This window comes from Ammospiza caudacuta, chromosome 8, assembly GCF_027887145.1.
Source record: "Ammospiza caudacuta isolate bAmmCau1 chromosome 8, bAmmCau1.pri, whole genome shotgun sequence".
NCBI lineage: Eukaryota > Metazoa > Chordata > Aves > Passeriformes > Passerellidae > Ammospiza > Ammospiza caudacuta.
Genome location: NC_080600.1, coordinates 21,494,449 through 21,505,679, shown reverse-complemented (window position 1 = coordinate 21,505,679; position 11,231 = coordinate 21,494,449). Strand labels below are relative to the sequence as shown.

Here is an 11,231-nt window from a genome sequence, read left to right as displayed (position 1 = left end):
ACATTACAGCAGAAGTCATTTATATGCTCTCTGAATGTGTTCCCTACCCATCCCACCCAGCCCCCAAAAGAAAAAGCATGATACTGACATGCAACATCTTTGCAAAGGACTGAGTTTGAAGTGTCACTTGGTGGTCCGACTCCAGCTCTGTTTTCTGCACTGACACGGAATTCATATTCGTTTCCTTCCAGAAGACCAGTTACTTTGCATCTAAGATCTGAAACTGGTTTCTTTGTTGCTCTCACCCATCTTAAACCTTTCTTTTCTCTTCGCTCCACATGGTAACCTGTGATTTCACTTCCACCATCATCGACTGGCCTTTTCCAGGTAACTGTGACGGTATTTTTAGTCACATTTGTTACTTCTGGTTTTCCAGGTGGGCCTGGAGGACCTGTTCAGGAAGGAAAAAGTACAGTTAAACAAAAAAACAAGTCTTTAGAATTTAATAAAACCACACTGGAATTCCTTAGCTTGTTCTACTTACCAAATCTATCCACCATTTTAACTGGTTCTGATTGTACTGGTTCACCCTTGCCATACTTATTTACAGCTGAGACACGGAAAACATATTCATTTCCTTGAATGAGCTTGCTAACAACATGCCTACAGCTCTCAATATTTTCAGCAACCAATGTCCAGAGCAGTCGACTAGTTTCTCTCTTTTCAAGAACATATGATTTTACTGGTGATCCACCATCTTCTGCAGGAGGTGTCCATGTAAGAGTCGCTTTTTCTGCTGAAACATTGCTGATCTCAATAGGCCCTGGAGGTCCTGGAATATCTAAAACTTTCACATGTACAGTCTCCTGCTTAGTGCCGAAAGGATTGGTTGCAGTGATGGTGTATTCTCCAGAATCTTTTCTGGCTGCATATTTGACACTTAGAGTAGAAGAAGTTGGTTTGGTTTCAATGTGCACAAGCTCTGAGGGTCTAAAATCTTTTCCAGCTTTAGACCAGGCTGAAGTTGGAGGTGGTTTGCCACGGATACTAATAGCAGACAGTGTGATGGTTTCCCCTGCTTTTACTGTTAAACCTTCCTTCAAAGTAGGATCCAGAACAATGCTTGGTGCCTCTGTCAAAACAAAGTCAAAAAATACTGATTGTTACAACAAGAACACAAGGACAGGAAACAAAAGAAATTTGATAATAATCATTCAAGTAAAATTCTGCCTTTTCAATGCCATCTACATACCATACTCATCCTTGCATATTATGGTTCCAGTGGATTCAGATGGAGGACTGATAGCTCCAGCAGTGTTCTTTGCTCTAATTCTGAATTCGTATTTGCAGCCTTCAGTAAGGTCAGTTACAGTAAATGCACAGTCTGGAACATTCACATGATTAGCTTTCATCCAAGTCTTTTTGGGTAAATCACGCTTTTCAACAATATAGCCAGTTAATTTATGTCCACCATCATATTTTGGTTCTGTCCAAATGAGTGTTACTGAGCTCCTGGTTACATTGATAACTTCAGGCTTCCCAGGAGGATCTAGGGAAAAAAAAAATAGCAGTCAAACAAAAGCTATTTCAAATTTCAGAATTTTCCTTTTTATTCTCCCGATGACTTACCAATAGGATCAAGTGCCACAACTGGTTCAGATGGAAGACTTGGTTTACCTACTCCAGCCATATTGATTGCCATTACTCTGAATTCATACTCCAGACCTTCAGTTAGCCCTGTCACTCTGAAATCTTTCATTCTTATTGGCGTTGTATTTGCTCTCTTCCACAGAAGACTATTTCTTTCTTTAACTTCAATGTGATAGCCTAGAAGATAAATGATGAGACAAAAATAAGGGGGGGTTTCCAGAAATTCTAATTTCTCACAGCATTGTGAAACATCATACTGCCCATATTGCATGTTGTATATGCATTGTGCAAGAGGAGCACTGAAAATCAGGTTAAGAAATGGATGTGGACACATGCAGTGGATGTACATAATTGCAATGAGGAGGTGTTTGTAAATGCAAATTGCTAATTTAGTACACCTGTATTGTCACATACAGGTGAATTTATTTCTTTACATATTTTGGCTCTGAGAAAAGATACTGTTTCTCAGTTAGTATTTTCCCAACATTTGAGTTATTTATTTTTTTTAAATAGGAAGTAAACCAGTGAAATCAGTCAAATAATTGATCAATCAATCAATTTAGTGCAGAATCACCTGCTACTTTTATCTTACCTTTCGACAGAGAGAAAGAACTATTAAGTAGTATTAACTACTGAAATGCTAGGGAAGTTTTGGGGGATGTACCTGTGATTGGTGAACCTCCAGTTCTTCTGGGATCAGTCCAAGTTAAAGCTACAGACTCATGCCGAACAGCAACAATATTGGGAGGTGGAGGAGCATCTGGGACATCTAAACAATATTGAAAAAAATGCAGCAGTGTTAAAAATTATTATCACCTCTAAAATGAATTTTTTAGATTTCAAAAATTATAATGGATACTTACCAAATGGATGTTTTGCAATGACAGGCTCTGATTTAAGACCTTCCCCTACTCCATATTTATTTTCAGCCCTGATCCTGAATGTATATTCATTTCCTTCATGAAGTCTTGTAACTCTAAATGTGGTTTTCTGGACCGCAGAGGCACAAGTCACCCACTTATTGTTTACATTATCTCTCTTCTCTAGAACATAGTTCGTGATTTCTGAACCACCATCATCTTTTGGAGGGCCCCATTTTAAGGTTATGGCATCAGCTGTGACTTCTTCAAATTTCACTGGACCTGTTGGTATGCCAGGTTTGCCAACAACTTTCACAAAAATAGTGCCTTCCTTGCTGCCAGCAACATTCCTCAGAGTTATTGTGTATTTTCCTGCATCAGCTTTCTGGCAGTCATGTACCACAAGGGTGGTGTTAACTGCTGTAGATTCAAATGCAACTCTTCCACTCTCAGTAATTGCCTGGTCTTCATCCTTCTTCCAAGTTACGGTTGGGACAGGCTTGCCTTTCATAGGGATTTTAAGACGGAAATTGCTACCCTCTTTAGCAGTATAGCACAAATCAGGTAGATCTCTTAAGTCAAGTTCAGGTGCCGCTGTAAAAAATGAAGGAATCCAGTTATTCCACCACACACACACCAGTTATTACACTCTGTGGTAAAATTAAGATGCTGTTTTAAAGGTGTCTTATTTCTATGTGTACATGGTGATGATAGTATGCATAAAATATAATTTGGGTAAGTAAAGGATTGAATTAATGATCTTGCTTCTCACCAACATCATCTCTCGCTACAATTGTGATCTCTGATGGAGTTCCATATCCAGCATCATTTTGGGCCCTCACTCTGAAAGTGTATTCTTGTCCTTCTTTTAAGTCTCTCATTGAAAAATGGAGGTTCTTTCCCCGCATGACTTCTTGCCATTTATCTTCACCAATCAGGACCTCAACGATATATGCAGAAATTCGGCTTCCACCATCACTGATAGGCTTCTTCCATACCAAATTACATGAGGATTTTGTTACAGCTGAAGCTTTTAGATCCACAACTGGCCCAGGTGTTTCTGGAAGGAAGAAAAGCACAGTAAGTTTTCATTCAAGCTAAAAGTAGAGATTATTTGAACAAAAAAAAAATGGGTGAAAACGATTCATTTTTCCTACCAGAAGCTTTGACAGCGTCACGAGTTTCACAAGGATCACCAATACCATATTCATTTTCAGCAAAAACTCTGAAGAAGTAAGATTTGCCTTCTTCTAAGTTAGTTATCCTGTAGCTTGTCTTTGGACACTCTGTTGTCACTGTGGACCATGATTTTCTTTCTGCATCACGTTTTTCAACAACATAATTTGTGATTGGACTGCCCCCATCTACCAGAGGAGGTTCCCATGTAATGTAGGCAGAATCTTTGGATGCGTCCTTTACAACCAGGTTAATGGGTGGGCCTGGAGTATCTGGATAAACACAACACCACCATATTAGTTTTAGTAACAGACTTTTAAAAAACAGTTAAAACGTTAACAATATATTATAATGGGAAAGCCCTGAAACTTACCAAGTACTTTTACAACAATGGTGTACGACTTTTTGCCGCAGCTGTTCTCCAGACTGAGAACGTATTTTCCAGCATCATATTTATTTACATTTTCACAACGCAGGAAGGTATCAAAATCAGTTGATTTGATGTCTAATCCTTGTCTATCTCTTAGGTTGGCACCCACTTTAGACCATGAAATCTTAGGAGGTGGACGTCCTCTTACTGGCACGTAAAGTCTCATTGTGACTCCAGCACGCAGCACAAGGACTTTCCTTAGTTCTGCATCAAGTTCTCCTTCAGGTGGAACTGTGTGTTTAAGAAAAAAACCCATGTAATTAAAGCACCATGTTTAAGATTATCACAAAAGTTACAGTGACAAAACCTCCCTTTTTACTGGCATTTCACTAGACTACCCAAATTCTCATGCCTGTGATGATGTTAGTAAATATCCTGACTCCTGTTTGAAGATAATTTGAAAATATACTTTTTTTTCCAGTGATTTCACTTCCTTTTTTTTTTCTGCCTTTACACCATTTATGATAGAAAGGCTCTTAGTTTCTCTAGAATTCAAAGGAGTTTCAGAGCACCCTGGACTCCAATGCTTTTCTTGAACTAAGTTAGTTTTATAAAGCAATGCTTTTGTAGGTACAGCAAAATGCATACAAAAGGTAGCATGTATCTTAAGGAGTAAGTGTCATACAATCAAAGAGTATCATACAGCTGCTTAGAGTAGTAATCTTAGCTTAAAATTATTTAGAAGATATGAAGGTGACTGAAAGCTTTAGGAAAGATGAGAGATGTGAAAATTCTAATATTATGACTAGAAAAAGACAAAAACCCCTGAAGATCCAGTAGGAAGCAGAAGGCTATAAAGCATACAATGAAAAAAGCAGACACCAAATTCTATTCTGTTCCTAACTGCTCTGTTTTCATCAAAATTAGCCATTGTTAGCCCACATTTTTTGAGTAAAAATATGTTCCAAATTAATCTGTGCCTGTGACCTGTGACAAAGTGTGTCTTTGAGACTCATCTCACAGATTGAAGCAAAAGTCAATAAGGCAATGTGTTTTCAGTGAACTTACTTAAAATGTCTTTGGCAGTGTGTTTATCCGGAACATCACTTGGATCGCTGTATCCAATCTTATTGACAGCATAAACACGGAACTGGTACTCTGTATCCTCCATTAGCCCCGTTACCACAAATTGTGTAGCCTGTAAGTTCTTGGGTAGATTGCATCTGACCCAGTTGTCTGTGTCAGCTCGTTTTGATTCCACTAGATAACCAATGATAGGGCTTCCCCCATCATATGCTGGTTTGCTCCATGATAGGCTTATGGAATTACGAGTAGTATCAACCACTTTTGGGAAAGCAGGTGGGCCAGGAGGATCTGGGAATTAAAACAACATAAAGTTAGCATACCAAATGCTGCATGATAATATTTGGAAATAATAATGGAAAACATCTGAGACTTTTAGCTTACATTGAGGGTCACGAGCATACACAGCTTTAGACGGTGCGCTAGGCTTGCCAGGTCCAGCCTTATTCAATGCTATCACCCGGAACTCATACTCTGTTCCTTCCTGGAGTCCAGTAGCTTTAACAGTTCTTTCAATGACAGGCTTCCTGTTTACTTTTGTCCAGTTAAGAGCCTTCGTTTCACGCTTCTCAAGTATATAACCAGTTATTGGGGATCCACCATCACTAGCTGGCGGCTTCCAGCTAACAGTCATAAAGTCTTTTGTTACATTGCTAATTACTGGTGGATCACAAGGTCCTGGCACATCTGTGGAGATTTATTTGAAAATTACACTCACATTCTTAAGTAAGGACAAAACCCCAGTGACTAATGAAACTATTCCACAAAGCACTTACCATATGGGTTCTTAGCAACTGCAGGTTCAGTTAAGATGGGGTCTCCAACACCGTATTTGTTTTCAGCACAAATGCGGAACTGATACTCATGTCCTTCTATCAGTCTCTCCACAGTGCAGCTTGTAATGGGTACATTGGGACTGACTTGGGCCCAGTTAGGTCTGCTTGTTTCACGCTTGTCTACAATGTAGTTAGTAATTTCTGAACCTCCATCTTCCAAAGGAGGCTCCCAAGAAAGCATTGCACGATCTGCATACATATGTTTGACTTTGACAGACGCTGGTGGGCCAGGCTTATCTAGAACAATTAACATCACATTGTTATAGTTCTATCTTTTGCTATATAATTTAATTATAAATGTGTTTATTAATAGATAGTCTTTAGCTTACCAAGTACTTTAAGCCTAATGGTTGCTGACTTTGATCCACTTGCATTTTCAGCAGTGATAGTGTAGTCTCCTGTTTGCTTCCTGTTAACACTGAACAACTCAACTGTAGCAAGATTTCTCTTTGTGGTGATCTTAAGACCTTCAGATGGCTTTAAAACTTCTCCTTCTTTCTTCCAGGTGATTGCTGGCATTGGCTTGCCATACACATTTGCCTCCAGGCGCACATTAGATCCAGCTTTTACTGTAAGCTGTGATTGCATAGACAGATCCAACTCTATTCTGGGAGGAACTGAAAGGAAAGAGTCCAAAAGTTAATTGATCTAGTAGGAGATAAATGTCTCATTCTTCACATGAGTGTTAGTTCCCAATATGCACAGACTCCTTCCAGAGCTATCAAATGCTTTTGTGTTCCTTACCATTTTCTGGATGAATGGTCACTGGATCAGAAGGCTCTGAAGGTCGACTAATGTTAACTGCTGTCTTGGCAATTGCTCTAAATTGGTACTGAGCATTTTCTTCTAAACCAGTCACAGTGTACTCTTCCTGGGGTATTTGATATGGAGTTGTATTGCACCGAACCCACTTATCACCAGGTAATTTGCAAGCCTCCACAAAGTAGCCAATAAGTTTGCTACCACCATCATGCTTTGGTCTTGTCCATACCAGTGATGCAGTACTCTTAGTGACATCAATAACTTCAGGTTTTCCAGGGGGATCTATGGCAAATAAAAACATATTATAGTATATTTTTAAAAAAAGAACATTATATATATATAATACATATATATAATACATTAAAAATGGCTTTAATATTACTGGATCCTATTTACTGCATACCTAGACAGTGCAATCAGAGTGATGTCATAATAAACATGAAAGTATAAACAGAAGGGCAAACTAAAGATCATAATAAGTTGCAGATCTATTGAAAATTATCATAAAAACAGTCTGTTGCAAAGTATTGGTACGGCTGACTTACCAACTGGTGCTCTTGCTGTGACAAACTCGGTTGGTTTACTAGGTTTACTTGCTCCAGCTCTGTTCAGTGCATAAATTCTGAAAGTATACTCGAGACCTTCGATGAGGCCCACACAAGGGTATTCCGTGGAGCGCACGGCGGTGTCGTTAGCTTTCACCCACAGCAAACTGTTCCTTTCTTTGCGCTCAATGAGATACCCAGTGATTGGACTGCCTCCATCGCTATCTGGTCTATCCCAAGCAACAAAAATGCAGTCCTTATTGACCTTGGTGATACGTGCATTCTTTGGTTCACTGGGAACATCTAGAAAGGAATATGAAGATAGGAATATCAATTGTATGTTTTCTCAGTAGAAAGTTTAAATAGAGAAATGCTGCTATCAAAAACTGGCATACCAAATGGGAATCTTGCGATCATCTTGTCAGAAGGAAGCGGCTCAGAAATCCCAAAACGATTTTCAGCACGAACACGGAACATATACTCTTCTCCAGGAATCAGTTTTCCAATTCTGCAGCTTGTCTTTGTGACAGAAGATAAAGCGGTTACCCAGTCTCCTCGGCTCACATCACATTTCTCAACTACATAGTTTGTAATGTTGCTGCCACCATCTTCAAGAGGTATGTGCCATGAAAGAGTGCAAGCATCAGCATCTATTTCAGAAATTTCAAATGGAGGCTGTGGCGGACCTGGTTTATCTGCATGAGAAAAGTATATTAAGAAAAAAGGGATGAAATAAAATGGCAACCACTGGAATATAGTAAAACCAGCTTTGTATAAAGCTGGACTGAAAAACAACCAAATGGAACATACCCATGACTGTCACTTTGATTTTCTGACTATCAGTACCAGAGCTATTTTCTGCAGTAAGAGTATAAAAATCAGTATCTTTTCTAGTCACATCCTTAATGATAAGAACAGAAGACTTCTCTGCTTTATGCACAGCAAGGCGACTGGATGTAACTACATCTTGATCTCCCTTCAGCCATTTACAGACTGGCTGAGGCTTCCCATATACATGAGCTTCAATTCTCAGTTTCTTTCCAGCTTTAATGTGAACATGATCAGGCATCAGAATCTTAGGTGGGACTGTGAAAAAAAAAACACACACAGAGGCAAATAAGTTCAACTTCTTTGACATATTAATTTACTTTTTCTTATTTTTTCATGTGAAACTTCTCTGCTTCTCTCTTAAGTGGAATCATCTGTATGAATGACTAGAAACTCTTTAATTTAGGTTCCACTTATGGACAACTTCACTTTCTGCAGGTGACAATATCCATTCCAGTCTTAATTCTGCATTACTGTACAGTTTATAAGAGAATATTTATGACTTTGGATTGCCTTCATACACATTTATGTAGAGAATTGTGCACTATTAATGCACAAAATATAATTTCTCTTTTTATCTGAAATCTGTTGCTCGCTTATTGCTGACCTTCTACAAGAAACATGGAGAAGAAAACGGAAGTTCTTACTGAGATAAACCTGCTTGCACAGTCAGTCTTTCTGTATCTTTGAATTATTTTTCTCCTACTTCTTCTTTTGCACAAAATCAATTTTTTTCCCAAAAGAAACCTGGCAGCATGTTTGGTGTACTTCCTTCCACTGGCTAGTTTTCATTCTCCTGTTCCCGTACCTCTCTCTTTTTCTTCCCATGTCCCAAATTAAGAAGATTTACTCATCATGCCCTTGTCCTACATCTTTCTGTGCCTCAGGAACCCTGCCACTTTAAATAGGCCCATCTGTCCTCCATGATTTTTGTTTCAGATTCCCAACAAACCTTATAATATAAATCACTGATTATCTCTTACATTAAAATAGGTCCATCTTTCCAATTTATCTCTCAATCTACCAGTCTGACACTTCTTGTCTTTCATTTAAACCTAATTGAAGGTATTTTAAATTTGTTTATTTATTTCTCCCTAATTCTTATCTTTCAGTTCCAACTGCAACTGTACCTGAAAAATTATTTAATAATTCTGACTTAGTGCTCAACTCTCATTTTTTCCGGACTTGTCAAAATATTCAGTGCAGTTAATCATAATCCTCTAGATAACTCTGTAAAGAAAATATCTTTCTTGACTCAAAAACCTGTATATCTCACTCATTTAATTATTGAAGCGGTATATTTCGTAGTATTCAAATTGTTACTTACTGAGTTGTTCTTTAATTTCATATTCTCCTGTAGCTTCTATTGGCAAACTTACTCCTACAGCATTTCTAGCTGCCACTCTAAAGTTGTACTTCTTTCCCTCTTTCAGACCAGCCACAACAATGGAGAGATCTTTAACGACTGAATACTCCATCCAGCGATCTGCTGGTTGATCGTGTTCTTTGTAGCTAACAATGTATCCGTCAATCTTAGAGCCTCCGTCGCGCAGTGGTGGCAGCCAGCCTAAAGTAGCACTATTCTTTGTAATTTCAGTAACTTCAAGTTTTCTTGGTGGATCAGGTTCACCTGATTTAAGGGGAAAAAAAGAACACATTAAACACGGAATTTCCAAGATTTTCTTACTCTTGAATATTGGATGCTATCCATGCAAATTCAACAAGAACAATATATAAAAGATGGAAATTTATAATAATTTCAAAGGTACTATATTCATTGATCATATTATTTGAAAGAAACTGATACAGACATACTTATGTTTATACTTGAGTAGTCAGCAGCATTGTTCCATTTAGAAGCACTAACTCAAAAAATGCAAAACTCTGTCAAAATTAGAGAAAAAGAAACAGAAAACATCCATGGAGGCAAACATAAAATATACATAAAGGCACACTTACTTAGAGGATCAGATGCTAGAACAGGTTTTGGTATGTCACTTGGAACACCGGATCCATATTCATTCACTGCTGTTACTCTGAAGTAATACTCATTTCCAGGCACAAGGTTTGCTATTTGGAAACTAGTTTTCTTCAGTTCTGCTGTGACTGTTGCCCATGTCTTCCTGTCAGCCTCCCGTTTCTGCAGGATGTAATGAGTCACTGGGCTACCCCCATCATTCTCTGGAGGTGCCCATGAAAGATGGCAGGACATCTTGGTGACATCTGAAACCTTGAAGTCTGACACAGGTCCAGGAGTATCTATGAAGAAATTTCAATTTATGTGAGTATTTTCTTCTTTAATAAGTTAAAATTAAAGAGGATCAACAGCTGTCTACATGGAGGGGGTTAGTGTTAAGTGATACAATTATGCTCAAAAACTGTTGCACGTGAGGATAATAAATATTCCTGCAAGGAATATCCAAAATAGTTTTAGAATTGTCTTGAGGTATTTCTCTCATTACTTACCCAGAACTCTGACGTTCACAAATACAGCCTTTTCTCCAGCTGCATTAACAAGTGTCAATGAATATTTGCCGGAGTCATCACGTGTGGAATCGGGAATGACGCAGAAGGCCATAGTGTCAACCAGATCAACTTGTCCTTTTCTGATAACATTATCAATACCCATTCTCCTCCAGGTGACTTTTGGTGCTGGGCGACCCCTCACAATGGCAAAAAGTCTAATAGGGCATCCTGCTCTGACTGTGACTAACTTTCTCATGCTGGCATCCAGCTCAATCTCAGGAGGTTCTGAAAGGTAAAGAAATAAAATGCAAAGTTTTGCACATTAAATAAAATAAGCATAAAGAAAAAAAAGTGTTGTATGTAAACAACCCAAAAGAAGATGGGAAAACCCACCAAGTATTTCTTTGGGAGACACAGCTTCTTTCAATTCTGCTGGTCGGCCAAGGCCAACCTGGTTTTGGGCAGAAACCCTGAACTCATATAATTGCTTCTCATCCAGGCTGGTAGCTGTGAATTCTGTATGAATAACTTGAGCAGCAACATTGCATCGTTTCCATCCTGCTTCAGGATCAGCACCCTCAACTTTTGGTCTCATTTCTACAACATATCCAATAATCGGAGCACCACCATCGTACACTGGTTTTCCCCAGCCAAGGGTTAAGGAAGTCTTTGTGCTATCAACCACTCTCAAGTTTGTGGGAGGACCAGGTGGTTC

General features: G+C 38.7%; 1 protein-coding gene across 1 annotated transcript in view; it reads right to left on the bottom strand.

Moving 5' to 3' along the window:
- Positions 1-11,231, bottom strand: part of TTN (titin) — a 238,144-nt gene that overhangs the window by 45,752 nt on the left and 181,161 nt on the right. Inside the window, exons 250-270 of the mRNA XM_058809603.1 lie at positions 10,910-11,230; positions 10,517-10,801; positions 10,010-10,309; positions 9,378-9,680; positions 8,033-8,308; positions 7,618-7,917; positions 7,223-7,525; positions 6,660-6,959; positions 6,245-6,532; positions 5,856-6,152; positions 5,464-5,766; positions 5,065-5,370; positions 4,000-4,287; positions 3,608-3,898; positions 3,223-3,510; positions 2,454-3,044; positions 2,255-2,359; positions 1,570-1,767; positions 1,193-1,489; positions 485-1,072; positions 89-391 (exon numbers count right to left, since the gene is read on the bottom strand). Of these exons, the coding sequence (XP_058665586.1) occupies positions 89-391; positions 485-1,072; positions 1,193-1,489; positions 1,570-1,767; positions 2,255-2,359; positions 2,454-3,044; positions 3,223-3,510; positions 3,608-3,898; positions 4,000-4,287; positions 5,065-5,370; positions 5,464-5,766; positions 5,856-6,152; positions 6,245-6,532; positions 6,660-6,959; positions 7,223-7,525; positions 7,618-7,917; positions 8,033-8,308; positions 9,378-9,680; positions 10,010-10,309; positions 10,517-10,801; positions 10,910-11,230 (6,531 nt within the window). The remainder of the gene's footprint in view (positions 1-88; positions 392-484; positions 1,073-1,192; positions 1,490-1,569; positions 1,768-2,254; positions 2,360-2,453; positions 3,045-3,222; positions 3,511-3,607; positions 3,899-3,999; positions 4,288-5,064; positions 5,371-5,463; positions 5,767-5,855; positions 6,153-6,244; positions 6,533-6,659; positions 6,960-7,222; positions 7,526-7,617; positions 7,918-8,032; positions 8,309-9,377; positions 9,681-10,009; positions 10,310-10,516; positions 10,802-10,909; position 11,231) is intronic.